Below are 20549 nucleotides of genomic sequence, written 5' to 3'. Positions count from 1 at the left end.
CTCCTCATGGACCTTCACTATCTTAATTCCTCTCCAGTTCAATGTGAGATACAGCCCAACCCTTGAAGCCAGCATCTACCCAGGGCCTGTTTTTACACTAGCCTATAGTTGTAGTTGCTTGCTTCATCAGGTGGTTGTTCTTGGAACCTCAACTTATATGCGAAGCAAAGCAATGTTATACCAGTGTTATTATTGAATCTTAAAGCTGGTTAATAATTACCTCTTTACCTTAGTGAATTATCACAATGTAGTGCTTATAATAGCACACATTTATTATGTCACTGTCCCTGTGGGTCAGATAATGGATCCAGGTTAGCTGGGTTCTCTGCTCAATGTCTTCAAATTTTACTAGAGATGTGATCTCATCTGAGGCTCAGGGTTCTCTTTCATTCACTGGTTGTTGGTAGGATTCAGTTCCTTATAGGTGAAGGACTGAGGTTCCTGTTTTCTTGCTGGCTGTTGGCCAAGGGCGTCTCTCTCAGCTCCTGGAGGCCACTCGCATTTCCCTGCCACGTGGCTTGTACACAGCATGATAATTTGCTTCTTTGAGGGCTGTAGGAAAGCAACTGCTGCCGCTTCAGATCTCTCTGACTTCTGTTTCTGATTTTTAGACTCTTTTAAAAGAGCTTACCTGATTAAATCAGGCCCATCCATACTCAAGGGGAGGAGATTACATAGGGTATGCATACCAGGGAGGTGGGAATCTGGAAGCCGATCTTAGAATTCTGCTTAACAAATCTTTTGAGGCCTTAACATTTTCACGTTATTCATATCATTCTTGAGGACACTTTGTTGATATTTGTTGCCTAATTATTATGTACCAAGCACTGTTCTAGGTATAGGGAATAACTGATGGAATTTACATTCTGGTAGGGAAGACAGGCAGAAAGCACTTAGATAGTTAATATGTCAGGTGGTGATAAGGACTAAAAAGAAATATTAAGAATGTTAAGAGGACAGAGTGACATGGGTGCTATTTTAGATAAGCTGACCTCTTTGATAAGGAGATATTTGAAAAGAGACAAAGGTGAAGTACAGAAATGCACCATGTGACTGGCTTGAGAAGAGCATGCTAGGCGGAGAGAGGATCAAATTTAGATGTGGGGATGGGTATGTGGGTGATAAAGATGGGAGCAGGAGAGGTGGTCAGAGAAATAGCAGGGGCTGGATGATGTGAGGCCCTTAGATTTGGTTCTCAGTAAGATGAGAGGCTGATGGAATGTCCTGGGAAGAGGGATGGTATAATCTTACATTCTAAAATAATCACTTAGGGGCCGGATATGGTGGCTTACACCTGTAATCCCAGTGCTTTGGAAGGCTGAGGCAGAAGGATTGCTTAAGCCCAGGAGTTTAAGACCAGCCTAGGCAACTTAATGAGCCCCATCTCTACAAAAATAAAAAATAAAATAAAAATTTTTATTTTTATTTTTATTTTTATTTTGTCTCAAAAAAAAAAAGGGTCACTTAGGCTGCTGTGTGGAGAATAGGCTCTAAGAAGGCAATGGGGGCCGGGCGTGGTGGCCTGCGCCTGTAATCCCAGCAGTTTGGGAGGCTGAGGTGTTGGTTCACCTGAGGTCAGGAGTTCAAGATGAGCCTGACCAACATGGTCAAACCCCATCTCTACTGAAAATACAAAAAATTAGCTGGGCGTGGTGGCAGGCTAATTCCAGCTAATCAGGAGGTTGAGGCAGGGAATTGCTTGAACCCAGGAGGCAGAGGTTGCAGTGAGCCAAGATTGTGCCACTGCACTCCAGCCTGGGCGGCAGAGTGAGACTCTGTCTCAAAAAAAAAGAAGGCATCGGGACAAGTTAGGAGGCTATTGCATTCATTCAGGTAGGAGATGATGGAGACTCAGACTGGTGGGATAGTGGTGGAAAAGGTAAGAGTTGGATAGACTTTGGATATATTTGGAAGGAAATTTTGTGCCTGAGCAACTTAGAAGATTGGAATTGGCATTTACTGAAGTGTTAAAGTCTGGGAGAGAAAAAGGTATTTGGTTGTAAAACTTTTCAGTTTGGAATAATTTCAAATTTATAGAAAAGTTGCAAAGATAGTTCAAAAAATTCCCGTATATCTTTCACCCAACTTCCTCTAATGTTAACATCTTACATAACCAATGTACCTTTGTCAAAACTAAGAAATTAGCACTGGTATAGTAGTATTAACTAAACTACAGACATTATTCTGATTTCACCAGTTTTTCTGCTAATGTCCTTTTTCTGTTTCAGGACCCAATCCAGGATATCACGGTGCATTTAGTCATGTCTCCTTAGTCCCCTCCCATCTGTGACAGTTTCTTCATCTTTCCTTTTTGGAAAAGATGTTTTTGCTTTTATTTTATTTACTTCTTATTCAGAGAAGATTTTTTTTTTTTAATTTGGTTAAATTTCTGTAATCCCAAAATTTTGGGAAATCAGGTCAAGAGGATCACCTGATCCCAGGAGTTCAAGACCATCCTGGGCAACAGAGGTAGACCCCATCTCTACAAAAACTAACAAAAAAATCAGCCAGGTATAGTGGCACACACCTGTGGTCCCAGTTACTCAGGAGGCTGAGGTGGGAAGATCACTTGAGTCCAGGAGTTTGAAGCTGCAGTAAACCACGTTCACGCCACTACACTTGAGCCTGAACTTTGGTGACACCTGTAACTTTCACAGAAAGAGGATATGGAACAGACCAGATATCACTCATTTTTTTCTTTATCCATGAATTTAACAAATATTTATGGAGCACTTAGAGTATGCCAGATACTGGAAATACTACACTCAGCAAGGTAGACAAGACTCTATCGCTGCCCACAGAGCTTTCACTCTCAGGGTGTTCTCTATTTCTTTTGACATTAAATTGAACAATCAGAAAGTAAATTTTAGGAGAGCCAATATTATGGAATACTAAAATATGAGCTTTTGAGTCAGATAGTTTGACGAGTTTGAATTTTGACTTTTAACTTTCTAGTTCTGTGACCTTGGGTAAATGATCTAACTACATGAAGCCTCAATTTCTTCATCTGTAAAATGGTACCTATGTTACAGCCTTTTTTTTTTTCCTTTGAGCTGGAGTCTCACTTTGTCGCCCAGGCTGGAGTGCAGTGGTGCAATCTCAGCTCGCTGCAATCTCCACCTCCTGGGTTCAGAAGATTCTCCTGCCTCAGCCTCCTGAGTAGCTGGAATTACAGGTGCACACCACCATGCCTGGCTGATTTTTGTGGTTTTAGTAGAGATGGGTTTCACCATGTTGGCCAGGATGGTCTCGATTTCCTGACCTTGTGATCTGCCTGCCTTGGTCTCCCAAACTGCTGGGATTACAGGTGTGAGCCACTGCATCTGACCCGTTACAGCATTTCTGAGGGGACTAAATAATAATAAGAAACGTGCTTGGAATATTGTATTTAAGGTTAATTTTATTCATTTAACCTATTTGGACCTGAAAGCAAATAACAATATTATAATATTGTGAAATAAATGCAGTACTAGAAGTGTGTACTCAAAAAAGCATATAAACACACTCACACTCAGTTTTGAGAGTACCTGGCTATATTAAAATCTAGAAAGACTTTGCTGCAATTGTATTTGAAGAAAAAGTCTGGAAGTGGGTGAAGGTATTCAGAAATAAATCTGGGAGGATTCTTCTGATGCTACACACTGGTCTCTGTCACTGATGGTCTCTGTCACTGATGGTGAGCTCCTGGAGCCAGAGACTAATACCACCATGGGGCTTATGGTAGGCACCAAGAATATCTTTGTTGAGTGAATGACTAAAGACTTTCAGGGCAACTGCTAGAGCCATCTCACCACTCATGGGTTGTTGGAACCTGCCTAGGCTTGGGCTTCTTATACCTGGCCACTCCAGCTTCACAAGCCCCTTTCTAACCTAAATCCATGGATCTGATAGATTAGAGGATCCTAGAAAATAGAAAATGCAAAGCAAGACCCTGTATTGCCCATGGATGCTCAGACTGTGTTACAAGGGCCATTTGGCTACTCTGCTGTTTTCCTGGGAATGTTTCCTTAATTGTGGGAATCCCCACCTGAGTGTCTTCTTCCTAAATCCTCTTCCTCAGCATACTCCTGCCCCTTCTTGGCCTCAGTCTGAATAGCCAGCCACCTTACTCAGAATCAAATATCCCTTAAAATCTCTGTATTTGGATTCTTTTCTTGAATGACTTGCTGATCCTTGGTTGACTAAAGTGAGGAATGGTTTTTTGTGTTTGAGTTTATGTTTTTTGTTGTTTTGTTTTTTAAACAGGTTCTCTAATTGAACAACTAACTACAGAAAAATACGAGTGCATGGTGTGCTGTGAATTGGTTCGCGTCACAGCCCCAGTGTGGAGTTGTCAGAGCTGTTACCATGTGTTTCATTTGAACTGCATAAAGAAATGGGCAAGGTCTCCAGCATCTCAAGCAGGTCAGTTAATTCTCTCTTTTGAGTAGTAGTTATACCTACCCATTTGATATGTTTGTTATACCTACCCATATGATAAGTTTTAAACTCAGCTTTAAAAATACAATTTAATTTTTCTTAAATATTTTTTCTGCACAGAGACCATGTTACCTTGATCATGTGTTTCATTTGACCAGAATTAAGCTACAGATCTTAAATAAACCAGCCAAACATAACAATATTAAAATATATTTTAGGGTACAATAAAATCAGTCACACTTAAATGGTGGCTTTTACTTATTTTTTTTGACATACTAATTTTATTTCCTATGGATATATACATAGAAATGTGATTGCAGGATCATATAGTAATTCTATTTTTAATTATCTTTTTCTCATTTTTGGTGAGGCGTGGTGGGTCATGCCTGTAATCCCAGCACTTTGGGAGGCCAGGGCCGGGCGGATCACCTGAGGTCAGGAGTTCAAGACCAGCCTGGCCAACATGGCGAAATTCTGTCTCTGCTAAAGATATAAAAATTAGCCAGGCATGGTGGCACACGCCTGTAATCCCACTACTCGGGGCCGAGGCACGAGAATTGCTTGAACCCGGGAGGCTGAGGTTGTAGTGATCTGAGATTGTGCCACTGCCCTCTATCCTGGGTGGCAGAGCGAGACCCTATCTCAAACAAAAAAAGACGTATTTTTTTCTCTTTAAAATTTTTGCTATGCACACATAATAGTTTGCATGTTTATGGGGTACACGTGATATTTTGATACAAGCATACAATGTGTAATGATCTAATCAGGGTAATTGGCATATTGGGATTCCATCACCTTAAACATTTATCATTTCTTCGTGTTAGGAGCATCCCAATTCTACTCTACTAGTTATTTTGAACTATATAATAAATTATTGTTAGCTATAGTGCTACTAAATACTAGATCTTATTCCTTCTATCTAACTGTAATTTTTTTTTTTTTTTGAGACAGAGTCTTACTTTGTTACTCAAGCTGGAGTACAGTGGTGTGGTCATGTCTCACTGCAACCTTGAATTCCTGGACTCAGATGATCCTCCTGCCTCAGCCTCCCAAACAGCTCAGACTATAGGCACATGCCACCACACCCAGCTAATTTTTTTTTATTTTGAAATGGTCTGCTGTGTTGCCCAGTCTTGTCTTGAACTCCTGGGCTCAAGCAATCCTGCGTCAGCTGGGATTAGAGACATGAGCCACTATGCCCAGCCAGTGTTTTTTGTTTGTTTGTTTTTGTTTGTTTTTGATTTAAGCTAAGCAGTCAGTATTGTGAATTTGTTCCTTAAATGTCTGATATGCCCAATGTTGAAATTATTACCACTGCTTCAATATTGTAGCTTCCTATGGATTTAAATTTTTGTAATTACATGTGGCTTTTGGTGGAAAATTTATTTGGCTTACTCCCATTTTTCCTGACAGATGGCCAGAGTGGTTGGAGGTGCCCCGCCTGTCAGAATGTTTCTGCACATGTTCCAAATACCTACACTTGTTTCTGTGGTAAGTTATTTTATATACACACTGGAGTCTCTTTCACTACATATATTGTACCTTAGTTCAGGAAAGGTGGTCTGCACGGCATGTTTTAGAAGTTACTAATGAGATTTCAAAGCTACAGGAGTCTATAAGGCTATGTTCATGTTGTCCATCACACAGCTAGAGCCACAGCCTTTATGCTCCTGGCAGGCTGCTCTGGAGATGGCCAGCCAGACTCATGCTGCTTCTGGGCTGTAATGCTGGTCTCCTTGGTCTTGAGACCAGACCTGACCGGGTAGCAGAGGTAGGTGTGGGCGTGGGCTTCATATCACTCCCAGCAGTTACAGCTTCGATATTCCAGATTTGAGCAGTATGAGTAAACAATAGTGTTTATTTTAATTCTAGAAATAAATCATTGGTATTTATAATAAACAGATTTTTTTTTTATAAGCCAGCATTATAAACTCAATCTTGATCTCTTCCCTCTTTATGGAATACTTCTGTTTTTGGATATCTTAGTTCCCCTAGGTATTAGGGGAAAACTTCCTGAAATCCAGATGCTCATTCTTGCTGCTAGCCTCTTTCTGCATGTCTTTTTTTTCCCCTTTTCTGCCTTTTAATGAACTAACCTCCCTCTGTTGATTTTTCAGATTTTGTTTTTTTACTGTCTCCCTCCCTCCTTGAAGCATTACATTTTTCCTTCTGTCCTTGCTGCCTCAGTGAAACTGTATTCAGAAATCATGAATGGGCCAGGCTTATTGGCTCATGCCTATAATCCCAGCACTTTGGGAGGTTGAGGTGGGTGGATCACCTGAAGTCAGGAGTTCGAGACTAGCCTGGCCAACATGGCAAAACTCCATCTGTACTAAAATAAATTAGCCGGGCATGGTGGTGTGTGTCTGTAATCCTAGGTACTCAGGAGGCTGAGGCAGGAGCATTGCTTGAACCTGGGAGGCAGAGGTTGTAGTGATCCAATATCATGCCATTGCACTCCAGCCTGGGCAACAGAATGAGACTCCATCTCAAAAAAAAAAAGAAAGAAAGAAATCACCAATGACTCCTTTCCAACCATATATATCTAGGGCTGATTTATAAGCTCATAATCTTTTGGCAGAGTGACAGCCCTTGACACCTTTGACTATTCCCTTATTTTTTTTTCTTTTTTTCTCCCTCCCCGACTATTCCCTTCTTGAAATAGTAGCTCTTATTGTTTCTTTCTGCGTGCTCTCCTTATTTTTCTAACCTCCTTGCTCATATTTCTCCTTTCCCATTACTTAGCAACTTTCAAAAAGAGTCATTTACCATCAACTCTGCATCTTCTAGATGCAATACCTTGGTGAACTCCTTGACTTCCCCTTCTTTTCTTTCAATTCTTAACCACTGTATTATTTAGGATCTGACCCCAAACGCCCTCTTACAAAGGAAGCTTTCCTTTGTTATTCTCTCTCTCACTTTGGCCACTCTTTCATTTGAAATCTGCTGGCCTTATATGTTTTATTGACAAAATCTGAGCCTTAATTGGGTAAACTAAATTGGGCTGGGCATGGTAACTCATGCCTGTAATCCCAACACTTTGGGAGACTGAGGCTAGCAGATCACCTGAGCTCAGGAGTTTGAGACCTGCCTGACTAACATGCAGAAAACCTGTCTCTACTAAAAATACAAAATGCCGGGTGTGGCAGTGTGCGCCTGTAATCCCAGCTACTTGGGAGGCTGAGGCAGGAGAATCGCTTGAACCTGGGAGGTGGAGGTTGTGGTGAGCCAAGATCACACCACTGCCCTCCAGCTAGTGCAACAAGAGTGAAACTCCGTCTCAAAAACAAAACACACTAAATTGGCATTAGGTGAGGGAATAAATGTTATTATTATTTTTTTTTTTGAGATGGAGTCTTGCTCTGCCGCCCGGGCTGGAATGCAGTGGTGTGATATCTCGGCTCACCGCAACCTCCGCCTCCCAGGTTGAAGTAATTCTCCTGGCTCAGCCTCCAGAGTAGCTGGAATTACAGGCGCATGCTGCCATGCCTGGCTAATTTTTTTTGTATTTTAGCAGAGACGGGGTTTCACCACGTTGCCCAGGCTGGTCTCGAACTCCTGAGCTCAGGCAATCCACCCTCCTCAGCCTCTCTAAATATTCTTGAATATACTACCAGAAAGGACGTGAAACTGGAAGTAATAGATCAATGGAAATTTGGGCAAATAGGACAATACCAATACTTAATACCTTATTTTAAAGGATTTTTAAGTAGGCCGGGTGCAGCGGCCGACGCCTGTAATTCCAGCACTTTGGGAGGCCGAGGTGGGTGGATCACAAGGTCAGAAGTTCAAGACTCAGCCAGGCCAAGATGGTGAAACACTGTCTCTATTAAAAAAAAAAAAAAGGATTTTTAAGCATAAAGTACCATAATGGAATTAAAAATCTTGTTAAAGCCTTCACTGACAAATTAGATGAGAGACTCTAAGATGGTATAAGAATGTGGAGTGGGCCGGGCGCGGTGGCTCACACCTGTAATCCCAGCACTTTGGGAGGCCGAGGCAGGCAGATCACGAGATCAACAGATCGAGACCATCCTGGCCAACATTGGTGAAACCCCGGCTCTACTAAAAATACAAAAATTAGCCAGGCATGGTGGCACGTGCCTGTGGTCCCAGCTACTCGGGAGGCTAAGGCAGAAGAATCACTTGAACCTAGGAGGCGGAGGTTGCAATGGGCCAAGATTGTGCCACTGTACTCCAGCCTGGCTACAGAGCAAGACTCCGTCTCAAAAAAAAAAAAAAAAAGCAAAGAATGTGGAGTGAAGGTCAGGATGATCTGAAAGTGGTAAAATGTGTGAGAATGCACATAAAGGCCCTACTTGCCTGATTACTCTGCCCCACACTGTTCTTCCAGGAGATCACTAATTTAACCTGCTTTTATTGAGAACTTACTGATGTTTGAGGCACTACAAAGAAACAGTGGCGAATAAAATGATTAATTTACCAGAGCTTACAGTCTAAGAGTTAAGCCACAACTAACCTGATACTCTGCTAGAAATACAAAGTACTATAGGAGATCTTTGGGCTAAGTTATGACTTACAGCTGGATGATTAAGAGAAGCCTTCTTGAAGGAGGTAGAATTGAACTGGCATTGAAAACTAGGTAAAATCTTGGTAGGCAGAAAGATATGTTGAAGAGAATAGCATAAGCAGTTCAAAATCAGCAGGGAAACAGGATCTATTTGGAGAAGAGGGATTCATCCACTTATGGAGCCCAAGATCTAGGATGGTAGGGGAGTGGGAGATGACTGGAAGGGAAGGGCTGACCCTTTGATTCCAGTCTCAGATGTTGGGACTTCATTTGAAAGGCTACGGGAAGCCACTGAGGGCATCAATATGATTCTTTATAGAGATTAGTTTGGTAGCAGTGAGTAGAGTATTTTGGAGACTAAACAGTTTGGGACTTACAGTAATCCAGATGAAGAGTAGTACAAGCCTCTAATGAGTGGGATAGAAAGAAAAAGATGGTGTTAGGTTAATTCTTAACAGTAGTGGGAACGGGAGGAACCCAAATGTGACTCCAAAGTTCCATGCTTTTGGAAATGGTGATACCAAGGAAAAGGGCAGGTCAAAAAAACAAGGTCTGGTGGGGACAGTGACTGCAGTTTAGAAATGTTGACCAAGAGGAGTGGGCAGAACATACAGTGAGATATGTCCAACAGGCAGGTAGTAATATTTGAGGAGAGACCAGGACTTAAGGATGAGAAAGCTGAGAGGAGTAGATAAGACCTTAGCAGATGAAAGGGTACAGAGTGAGAAAAGGGTGTAATACAGAACACTTGCAGGGAAAAGAAAAACAAAAAAACTCCAAAACATCACTTGGAGTCAGGGACAAGAGGTAGAGCTCTTGAGAGATGTGAGGGGAAAACCGGGGCACTGAATTGGAGCAAAAAAGCACAGAGGCAGGGAAGCTTTTGTAATAGTCTGGAGATGAGGTTTTGGCCAGTAGAGAAGCAGGAGTAGGAGAGGAGATGAGGTGAGAGCCACTGTGTAGGACAAATTGTCACAATATGGTCATTAAGTAGAAAGAGGTATCAGCGATGACTGTAATTTTTGAGCATGTGTGACACTGACAGAATTGGTTTCACTGACAGAAACAGGAAATGCTGAGAAGAGAGGAGTTGTAGAGGGAAGATGTGAACTTTGTCTGTGGATAAAGCCAGTTGGAGGTGACTGTGAAACCCCAAGCAAAGATGTTCAGCAGACTCTTGGACATGTGGGACTTAAACTGAAGATTCAGGGCAAGGGAGAAAATGTAGATTTGAGGATCAATGGCCTTCAGGTGGATTGCACCTCTCAACATGAATAAAATTTCTGAAAGAGATCGTATAGAGAGAAAAGCAGAGGCCATGGACTGGGGATGGCTGCAATTTGGTGTGCAAATTGCCCAGGTGAGGATGAATTCCTCAAGGCAAGGAGGAATCCTATGCCTTGGTTTTACTCTTCCCTGTCTCTGCTGAGTCCATAGAAGATGTGCCATGAAGATTTGCAGTGACATTGATTATAAAATTCTAAGCCCTTTTATGCCTACTTTATAGTTTTAGAATAGGTGAGTTCCTGCTACACAGGGGATTTATTTCCTTTCCATCTTTTATTGCCTCCCCCCTTTCCCCACAGCGCTGGTCTCGTTTCCTCTCTCTGATCCTTGCAGCAGCAATTTGCGTATCAATCCAGAAGCCCAGTTATAGAAGGCTTGTCTTATAGGTGTTTAGATTAAACGTTTCTGTTAGTTAAGGTAGTATTTTCATAAGTAAAAGTGACTCTTTGTTTATCTTTCCCAGGTAATCCAGGATTTAAGGTTTATCATACTCAGTGAAACTTTTAATGAATAGCATTATATTTATCTTTTTATTTTAGGATATGAGATAATGCATTTGTTGAAATAATGAAAACCACACTAAAGTTTCATGCTGTCTGGCTATACTTTACTGTTTCATTAAAGTTGAGGATGTGGTTGAAGTTTGTACCATTGACTCTCTGATCTGATATGTTCTAGGCAAGGTAAAGAATCCTGAGTGGAGCAGAAATGAAATTCCACATAGCTGTGGTGAGGTTTGTCGAAGGAAACAGCCTGGCCAGGACTGCCCACATTCCTGTAACCTGTAAGTTGGAATGCTAATTCCCTTGGGATTCTTGGTAGACATGCTTGCTTGTGGCTCTAAGTAAACATATCTGGTTAGCATGTAGTGGGATGGGGTGAAGGGTGATATGGGACCATTTACTGAGCACTTACTCTGTGCCAGACACGCTACATCAGTTAATTTGTTGAATCCTTACCACAGCCCAGTAATACATAGATATTTATCATCTCCACTTTACAGATGAGGCTCAGAAAGGCCAGGCCTCTTGCCCAGTGTTGCATTGGCAGGCCATGGTGGAGCTAGGGTTTCCAAAGCCAGTGCTCCTTCCACTATGTTACACTACTCACTTCTAAGAAGAAATGTGACTCATATGTTTTATCCCCCAGTAATATCCAAGTCCAGGAGAATGTATAGGAACTTTCTGTCTGAAGAAAGATAATTGTGTAGGATCCCAGTTGGATAGTATTTCTAGGATGTCAATTTTTTTTTTTTTTTAAGATGGTCTCACTTTGTCTCCCAGGCTGGAGTGTGATGGCCTAATCACAGCTCACTGCAACCTTTGCCTCCTGTGCTCAAGCCATCCTTCCACCTCATCCTCCTGAGTAGCTGGGACCCACCAAGCCTGGCTAATTTTTGTATTTTTTGGTAGAGATGGGGTTTTGCCGTGTTGCCCAGGCTGGTCTTGAACTCTGGTGGGTCACACCTGTAAGGTGAGACCCACCACACCCAGCCAGCCATAGGATGTCAATCCTTTTCCTACAATAAATAGCCAGCTTTAGACTATATCCATAAACCAGACATGGTGGCTCATGCCTGTAATCCCAGCATGCTGGGAGGCCAAGGCAAGAGGATTGCTTGAGGCTAGGAGTTCTACAACAGACTAGGCAACAAAGTGAGATCCCATCTCTACAAAAAAATTTTAAAATTAGCCGGGTGTGGTGGGCCACACCTATAGTCCCAGCTACTTGGGAGGCTGAGGCAGGAGGATCATTTGAGTCGAGTTCAGGGCTGCAGTGAGCTACGGTTGCACCATTGCACTCCAGCTTGGGCAACAAAGCAAGACTATGTCTCTAAAAATAATAAATAAATAAGTGGACTGTGTCTAGTCAGCTTCTAAATACTAATAAATGCACAGTAGTAGAAAAATAATTGATCAGTTACAAATAAATTTCCTCAGGCCTTGACCTCAGACAAAGGTTTAAATCTTAGATTCAAGTTACTTAAATAGTTACGTGACCTTGGGCAAGTTACTTAACTTATCTAAGCCTGTATCTGTAGAATAATAATGATAGGAATAATAATACTTATCTCATAGGGTTCTATGAAAATTAAATGAATTAATGCACCTATGAGGCTCGGTACAGAGTCTGGCAAATGATCAAAAAATGAAAATTCTTGCTTTTACTACCCAAATCTAAGAGTAAACCAGACATCAGAGTGTTATCTTGGTATTTCTACTGCTTGGAGCAGGGGTAATATTGAACCAGGGGCCTTGTGATCAAGGCATGGTGGTGGCACAGGGGAGATGTCAATGGGGTAGAGTTGTTTTAGACTGGGCTAAACAGCACAGCCTGTGATCTACTGGGCAGTCAAATACCTCATTCTCTTTGACTGCTCACGTAGGTCCTTCCTTGGGGGCTCATTTACAAGCTATTCCTGCCATTAGCTGTCATTTTAAGTAAGTTCAGTAATAAGAAAACCCTCTGCATGGATATCTTTACAAAGCTTTCATGACTACCAGAGATAAACTGATGCGGATCACATGATCAGCACCATGTCTGAAAGAAAAGAACACCTTAAAACCTGCTCCTGCTCTTTTGTGGCTCTAGAACTCTCACACTTGACTTGGGAACTATTCTTTTACTTTTAGGACCACAGAGGTTGCTGAAGCCCATTCCCCAGTAGCACTTTTCTGGTCTCCCAAGAAAGCTTTGGTTTCTCTCATTTGCATTTGTCAGGACTCAAAAGCCATAGAGATAGCCTCTGTTGCCCAGGTTTGAATGCAGTGGTGCTATCATAGCTCACTGCACCCTTGAACTCCTGAGCTCAAGCGATCCTCCCACCTCAGCCTCCCAAAGTGCTGAGATGACAGGTGTGAGCCACCACGCCTGGCGTGAACATCTGTATTTTTTAAAAGCTCTCCAGGTACTTCTGATATATAGCCGATGTTATGAACCTCTGGTCTAAAAGTTAAAACCTGAGATTGAGTCCAGGCTTCTGGGATATTTTAAATAACCTAGAGTCACCCACACCTGACAAGCAAATTGTTTTGCCTGAAAGGATTGAGGTATATGTAAAATATAACCGTTGAATAATGATACTGGATTTTAAAGAAACATGCTTAAACTTATGTCTCCTATGAGTATTGTCTATCAAAATGAGTCACTTTAGAAGACTAGACACTTGTTCCTGGATGGTTTTCAATGTTTAAACCTTATTTAAGAATTATCAGAGCTTGTTTCAGAGTTGCACAGAAACTAAACATTCCAGCCAGACCACTTTATAAACACACTTGTGTTTTGCAGGTTTTACACCAAATTCTGTTACTTATCTGATTTATTAGTCTTGGCTCTGATTGACTTTCAATTCCCAAAGGATTGTGATTTGCCACCTAGAATATACCCCTCCTACCCCAAAAACAGTTGTCACAGAAGTTCCCAAAATGTTCTAAGTAGTAGTAGTTCTGTACCACTGTGTAATTTGCCAAAGTGTCTGCTTTGAAGAGGACAGTATTTATTTGAATATACAGATTCCATATTGTAACTTTTTTCTATTGGTCTCTATAATATAACTCCTAAAAATAGCATTTTCCAGAGGGCTAATTCTGACCTATAGCATATCACTGAGCCCAATTCTTTCCATGACCCTTTTCCCTGTCATTCTCTCCATGTTACTCGCCAGCATTCTTCCCCTCATGTCAGCCTTCTTTTCACTGTTCCATTGTTAGCCCAGTGCCTAATTATTACTTTACTAGCTGATAAGACTATGTCTGTACTTCTTATGGACCCAGTAGATTTGAGTTTTGATACCTTGCTTAGACTCTGATCTTCTACAGGACCCCATTAGCCATTCTGACTTTTACCTAAATAGCAAACTATTTTTATTCCCTTACACTGCTGTAAGTGGGCCAAGACTATATTTGAAAATGTCATCTTTGACTCTCAGACCCAGATATAACCAGTATTTTGACTTGGGATTTACTTTTCTGGTTAAATAGTCTATGGTGATAATGATATCAATTTTTACACATAAAAATACAGTTGATATCTTTGTTCAAATAGTTTAATCAACTTTAAACAAATACAAAGACATTTCTTAGTAGATTTATTTGTTACCATTATTCACAGTAGGACCCAGCTAGAATAGCTTTGCTCAGGTTGGATACATGGCTGTGGTTTATTCAGTGAAAGCTTTCTCTTTCAGTCTCTGCCATCCAGGACCCTGCCCACCCTGCCCTGCCTTTATGACAAAAACATGTGAATGTGGACGAACAAGGTAAAGTTAAAATCATACTCTAAAGAAGACCTCAGTTTTCATATGCATGATTTACTTGTGAATTTCTAAAATAAAAGAATAGTATGTAGATACAAATAAATGGTAGGCATGAATAGTACTTTTTTTTTTTTTCAGGAGTGAAAGTTTATTAAAAAGCTTTAGAACAGTAAGGAAAGAAAGGAAAGGACGGAAGGACACTTGGAAGAGAGCCAAGTGGGCAACTTGCGAGACCAAGTGTACCACAGATAGTACTTTTCTATAACTAGTAGTTCCCTGTGCTGCCCATGACCCTATTTTGTAATCTTATATGCACAGTAAGATTGTGAGATTACCCATTTCAGGTAAAATACCAAAGTGACAAGGATTTTTTTAACCTCTCTAATGGGTGACAGAACCAGGAGTTGAACCCGGGCCTGTTAAGGTTAAGGAGGCAGGGAACAGTTTTCTGTGCCTAGCATAGTATCTGGCATCTAGGAGTCTTTTAGTGAATATTGTTGAATGAAAGAATAAGTGACTCCAGAGCTCATCCTCATTCCATTATAATACAAGACCTCCTACATCATTAGTACAAGAATCACTGATAGCTGTGGAGTATCTCTGAGGCCCATTAAGATCTTAAAATGATTTCTGAACGGCAAGATGAGATGAATCATGCAGATTTTCAGCCTTTACTGAACTTATGAGGGTAGTCGTGTGGCCTGAGATTACATGTAAGCCTTTTAAGTCAGAAAGGTCAGATCCTGATTCTGCTACTTACTGGTTGTTGATTCTGGGCAAGTTGCTTGATCTCACTGACCTCATTTTTCTTATAAAGTAGAAATAATAGTGTCTACTTCAAGGGATTAATGTTAGCCATGGTGCTAGGCAGAATGATAGCATAACAGGCCAGTGTTAGCCGTTATATCAAGTATTGCAAGCTGATCATTTATGTATATAATGGTGACTTTTAAAAATGAAATAAGGAGTTGAGATGGGAGTCACGGGTCAAATAAAACTCTTCTTACAGGAGAGTAGGCTCCAAGTGCTTAACTATTACCCTAGCTTTCTGGACCTGAAGACAATTGTTTAAAAGTACTTTCTCGGGCCAGGCACAGTGCTCACACCTGTAATCCCAGCACTTTGGGAGGCCAAGGTGGGTGGATCGCTTGGGGTTAAGAGTTTGAGACTATCCAGGGCAACAGGGTGAAAACCCATCTCTACTGAAAATACAAAAATTAGCTGGGCATGATAGCATGCACCTGAAGTCCTAGCTACTGGGGAGGCTGAGGTAGGAGAATCTCTTGAAACCAGGAGATGGAGGTTGCAGTGAGCTGAGATGGCACCACTGCACTCCAGCCTGGGTGACAGAGGAAGACTCCATCTCAAAAAAAAAAGACTTTCTTATATCCTTCTCTCAGCAAAATCAGGACGTTTATTAGCACAAAACTAGAATTAGCTTATTTCCCTAGCCTGAAGCAAAGTCACATATAATATGTTCTAAGTGCTAGGTCTCAGGATATTGCCATTGTGCTATTAGTCTGAGTGTGTCAGATCTGGGTACATGCTAGCTGTCTTTTCTCCCCTGTCTATAAAGTACTGTGGAAGCTTCAGGCAGAGCGAGGACTAGAACCCAGATCTTCTAACTTCTCACACCAGCATTCTTTCTCCTTATGTATGCTGCTTCATGGAACTCAGAGATGAAATCATATAAAGCAAATACTCAGGAATAGCCTTCAGTTTCTCACTGCTCAGAAAATAGGAAAGAAAGACAGGATAGAAAATAAAAAGAACAAAGGAGGAGAAAGAAGAAAGAGTAGGCCGGGTGTGGTGGCTCAAGCCTGTAATCCCAACACTTTGGGAGCCTGAGGCAAGAGGATCCTTTGAGCCTAGGAGTTCAAGATCAGCCTGGGCAACATAGAGAGACCCTGCCTCTGTTTTTTTTTTTTTTTTTAAAAAGAAGGGCTGGGCACGGTGGCTAACGCCTGTAATCCCAACACTTTGGGAAGCCAAGACGGGCGGGTCACGACATCAGGATATCGAAACCATTCTGGCCAACATGGTGAAACCCCATTTCTACTAAAAATACAAAAATTAGCCAGTCATGGTGGTGCATGCCTGTAGTCCCAGCTACTTGGGAAGCTAAGGCAGGAGAATCGCTTGAACCTGGGAGGTGGAGGTTGCAGTGAGCCGAGATCGTGCCACTGCACTCCGGCCTGGTGACAGAGCGAGACTGTCTCAAAAAAAAAAAAAAAAAAAGGAGTGGAGAAGGGGAGAGTTATTGATTGAGGAAATAAGGATTGGAGGAGGGAGACATGTAGGAAAAAGTGAGGGAAATGAAGTTAGAGAAAGGTGTAGCAGGTTTTGAAGAAAGAGTTAGGGCCACTGTGTTAGTTTAGTTGTCCAACAGGAACTTTTAGACTGATGCTGTCTTTATGTCTATTGTCTTTACAGGCACACAGTTCGCTGTGGTCAGGCTGTCTCAGTCCACTGTTCTAACCCATGTGAGAATATTTTGAACTGTGGTCAACACCACTGTGCTGAGCTGTGCCATGGGGGTCAGTGCCAGCCTTGCCAGATCATTTTGAACCAGGGTAAGTGGTCGTCACGCCAGTTAGCAATGCTTATGTACTTTTCCAGAATCTTATTAATGATTGTCTTGATAAACTTTGATTGGTCTCAGGCTTACAGTCACAAAGACCTTGGGTAGAGAGGACTGGAGATACAATGCTTAAATGGTTTTTATTATTTTACCTGCATACCAGTATAGGTCATTGTTGTATATAATTTTTTTTTTTCTTTTTGAGATGAGTCTCGCTCTGTTGCCCAGGCTGGAGTGCAGTGGCATGATCCTAGCTCACTGCAACCTCTACCTCCCAAGTTCAAGTAGTTCTCCTACCTCAGCCTCCCAAGTAGCTGGGATTCACAGGTGCCCGCTACCATGCCTTGATAATTTTTGTATTTTTAGTAGAGATGGGGTTTCGCCATGTTGGTCAGGCTGGTCTTGAACTCCTGACCTCAAGTGATATGTATGCCTGGTTTGACCTTCCAAAGTGCTGGGATTACAGGCATGAGCCTCTGTACCTGGCCTCTCTAATTTAAATAGGAAATTTAAAAATGCTGTTTAAAAGTAACTGCTTAAAAAGGATTTAGAAAGACCAAAATAATCTTGAAAATGAACTGGCCGGACGCAGTGGCTCACGCCTGTAATCCTTGCACTTTGGGAGGCTGCGGCAGGTGATGACTTGAGGTGAGGAGATCGAGATCAGCCTGACCAACATGGTGAAATCCTGTCTCTAGTAAAAATACAAAAATCAGCTAGGTGTAGTGGCGGGTGCCTGTAATCCCAGCTACTTAGGAGGGTGAGGCAAGAGAATTACTTGAACCCAGAAGGCAGAAGTTGGCAGTGAGCCAAGATCAAGCCAGTGCACTCCAGCTCAGATAGCAGAGTGAGACTCAATCTCCAAAAATAATAATTAAAAAAAAAAATGAATTTATATGAAATTTAAAAACATATCAAACTAATTTTTTATCTCTTAGTGCAGTTACCCCCTTCTTTGCTCCCTAAAGTGGATATTGTCAGTTACCCAGTCTCTGATTAACAGCCTGAAAGCTCACTGTATTTTTAGGTAGGCTGGTTATGATACAACTCTTAATTGTCCCAGTTTTTTCTTTTATTGAGCCAAAATCTGCTTCCCTGAAATATCCTCTCTCCTTGGTTGCCTTTCTCTACATTTCGTGTTCCTCCTGGCTTGTTCAAAATCAGTTGTCATATATTCTTTCCCCGGTGTTCCATTTGAGGCCTAATAGCTGTGGTTGCTTCATTTCTTCCCGTGAAACATGCTCACAGACCACACATCCTCTTTGAAGTGGCTAGATTGGGCTGTGTGCAGTAGCTCATGCTTTTAATCCCAGCACTTTGGGAGGACAAGGAAGGTGGATCACTTGAGCCTAAGAATTTGAGACCAGCCTGGGCAACAATGGCAAAATCCTATCTCTAACTAAAAGAAAAAAATTAGCCGGGCAGGGTGGCATGCACCTGTAGTCCCAGCTACTTGGGAGGCTGAGGTGGGAGGATGGCTTGAGCCCAGGAAGTGGAGGTTGCAGTGAGCCAAGATCGAACCACAGCACTCCAGCCTGGGAGACAGAGTGAGACCCTGTCTCCAAAAAAAAAAAAAAAAAGAAAACTATAAGGACACATGCACACGAATGTTCATTGCAGCACTGTTTACAATAGCAAAGACCTGGAACCAACCCAAATGCCCATCGATGATAGACTGGACAGGGAAAATGTGGCATATATACACCATGGAATATTATGCAACCATCAAAAACGATGAGTTCGCGTCCTTTGTAGGGACATGGATGAACCTGGAAACCATCATTCTCAGCAAACTGACACAAGAACACAAAATCAGACACCGCATGTTTTTACTCATAGGCGGGTATTGAACAATGAGAATACATGGACACAGGGAGGGGAGCACTACACACTGGGGTCTGTTGGGGGAAATAGGGGAGGGACAGCGGTGGGTGGGGAGTTGGGGAGAGAGAGCATGGGGAGAAATGCCACATATAGGTGAAGGGGAGGAAGGCAGCAAATCACACTGCCACGTGTGTACCTATGCAACAATCTTGTATGTTCTTCACATGTACCCCCAAACCTAAAATGCAATAAAAAAAAATAAATATAAAAATAAAAAAAGAAAAGTGGCCAGATTGTTCACAGCAATGCCAGTCTTGTGGGATCCACCAAAACTAGTGTTGCTCAAAACTCCATGTTATTTGAGTACATTCTTGAGATTTTTTCACTGAGACGGAGGACTGATTAAATGTGTCCTGATTATTTTCCAGACTAAAATTTCTGTAGTCTCTTTTCTGTGGAATAGAACTTCAAGGCTTCAGTCATCTGTTGTGAATCCTGGCCCTGCCTGTGGGTGCTCCCCCCAGTTTTATCCCAGGTTGAAAATGGGATAATCTGTTCCAGCCTGTTTTTGATAGTCTCTTCAAGAAAATGAAGAGTTGTCTATGCCTAGTTTGATTATCCATTATGTCATACTGATCTACAATTAACATGAAGTGTAAAAAAGCTCTCTAACCAGGTACTTACCAAGCCTTGTTTTTAAATCTCGCTTTGTCACCCAGTCCAGAGTACAGATTCTCCTGCCTCAGCCTCCCAAGTAGCTGGGACTACAGATACACACCACCATACCTGGCTTCAGCTGTTTTTAGCTCTTGGTTCATATTGGGGTTTTACTCAGCTAAATCACCCAAGTTTTTTTGTTTTTGTTTTTAACTTATATAATTTTTTATTTTTTTTTTATGGAGAGATAGGGTTTCACCATGTTGGCCAGGCTGGTCTCGAACTCCTGACCCCAGGTGATCCGCCTGCCTCAGCCTCTCAAAGTGCTGGAATTACAGGCATGAGCCACCGCATCCAGCCCCACCCAAGTCTTTTTTGTAAAAATTTGTGTGGATCTCAGTCTCTTCCTCCTTGTTTCTGTTTAGTTGATTTTTCAAACCCAGTTTTGAAGACTTTTTGTTTTTCCACATTAATTATCTAGCAGAGTATTTTGACCATGTATATAGTCTTATCTTATCAAATTATAATTCTTCTAGGATTCCTTTCAGTCTTATCTAGAGATTAATAAGCATTATTTTTGAGTATTCATATGTTGATAAAATACTAAATGGGTTAAGGCTGGCAGCAGGGTCCTTTGGTTCCTTAATACTATTTAACCAGTTATGACTCTACTTAATTCTTATGTCACCTGCTCTTATTTCTGTCTCTTTTGCCTAGGAGAGATTTTTAGTATTATTCAGATTATTTCATCAGGAGCTCAATTTTCTTTTTATTGTTATCTGTTCTGACTTTTGATTCTTTTGTTCACAGCTGTCTGTTCATTACCTCTGTAAAAAGCCTTTGTTCTGTTAGAGCAGAAACTTAGCAAAGAAAAGCCTTCTAGCAAAAGCTCCCAGTTGCCAGGGTTTCTTTACCAATTCATTGATTCTACAAATATTTATTGTATTTTCTGAATCTTTATTAATTTATCAAATAAGTCTTTATTAAATGAACAA

The 20549-nt window shown here is 41.5% G+C and overlaps 1 protein-coding gene across 3 annotated transcripts in view; it reads left to right on the top strand.

The window, feature by feature from the left end:
* The window catches only part of NFX1 (nuclear transcription factor, X-box binding 1), an 81323-nt gene that overhangs the window by 7283 nt on the left and 53491 nt on the right, over window positions 1-20549 (top strand). For all 3 annotated transcript variants that reach the window (XM_021671544.2, XM_021671543.2, XM_012463197.2), the window contains exons 3-7: window positions 4246-4404; window positions 5833-5910; window positions 10916-11021; window positions 14424-14495; window positions 16926-17065. In XM_021671544.2, the coding sequence (XP_021527219.2) occupies window positions 4246-4404; window positions 5833-5910; window positions 10916-11021; window positions 14424-14495; window positions 16926-17065 (555 nt within the window). The remainder of the gene's footprint in view (window positions 1-4245; window positions 4405-5832; window positions 5911-10915; window positions 11022-14423; window positions 14496-16925; window positions 17066-20549) is intronic.

The sequence above is a fragment of the Aotus nancymaae genome, unplaced genomic scaffold (genome assembly GCF_030222135.1).
Source record: "Aotus nancymaae isolate 86718 unplaced genomic scaffold, 86718_ANA_hifiasm-v0.15.2.pri h1tg000003l, whole genome shotgun sequence".
Lineage (NCBI taxonomy): Eukaryota > Metazoa > Chordata > Mammalia > Primates > Aotidae > Aotus > Aotus nancymaae.
The sequence above is the reverse complement of the archived record's forward strand: the minus strand, read 5'-3'. Positions and strand labels throughout refer to the sequence as shown.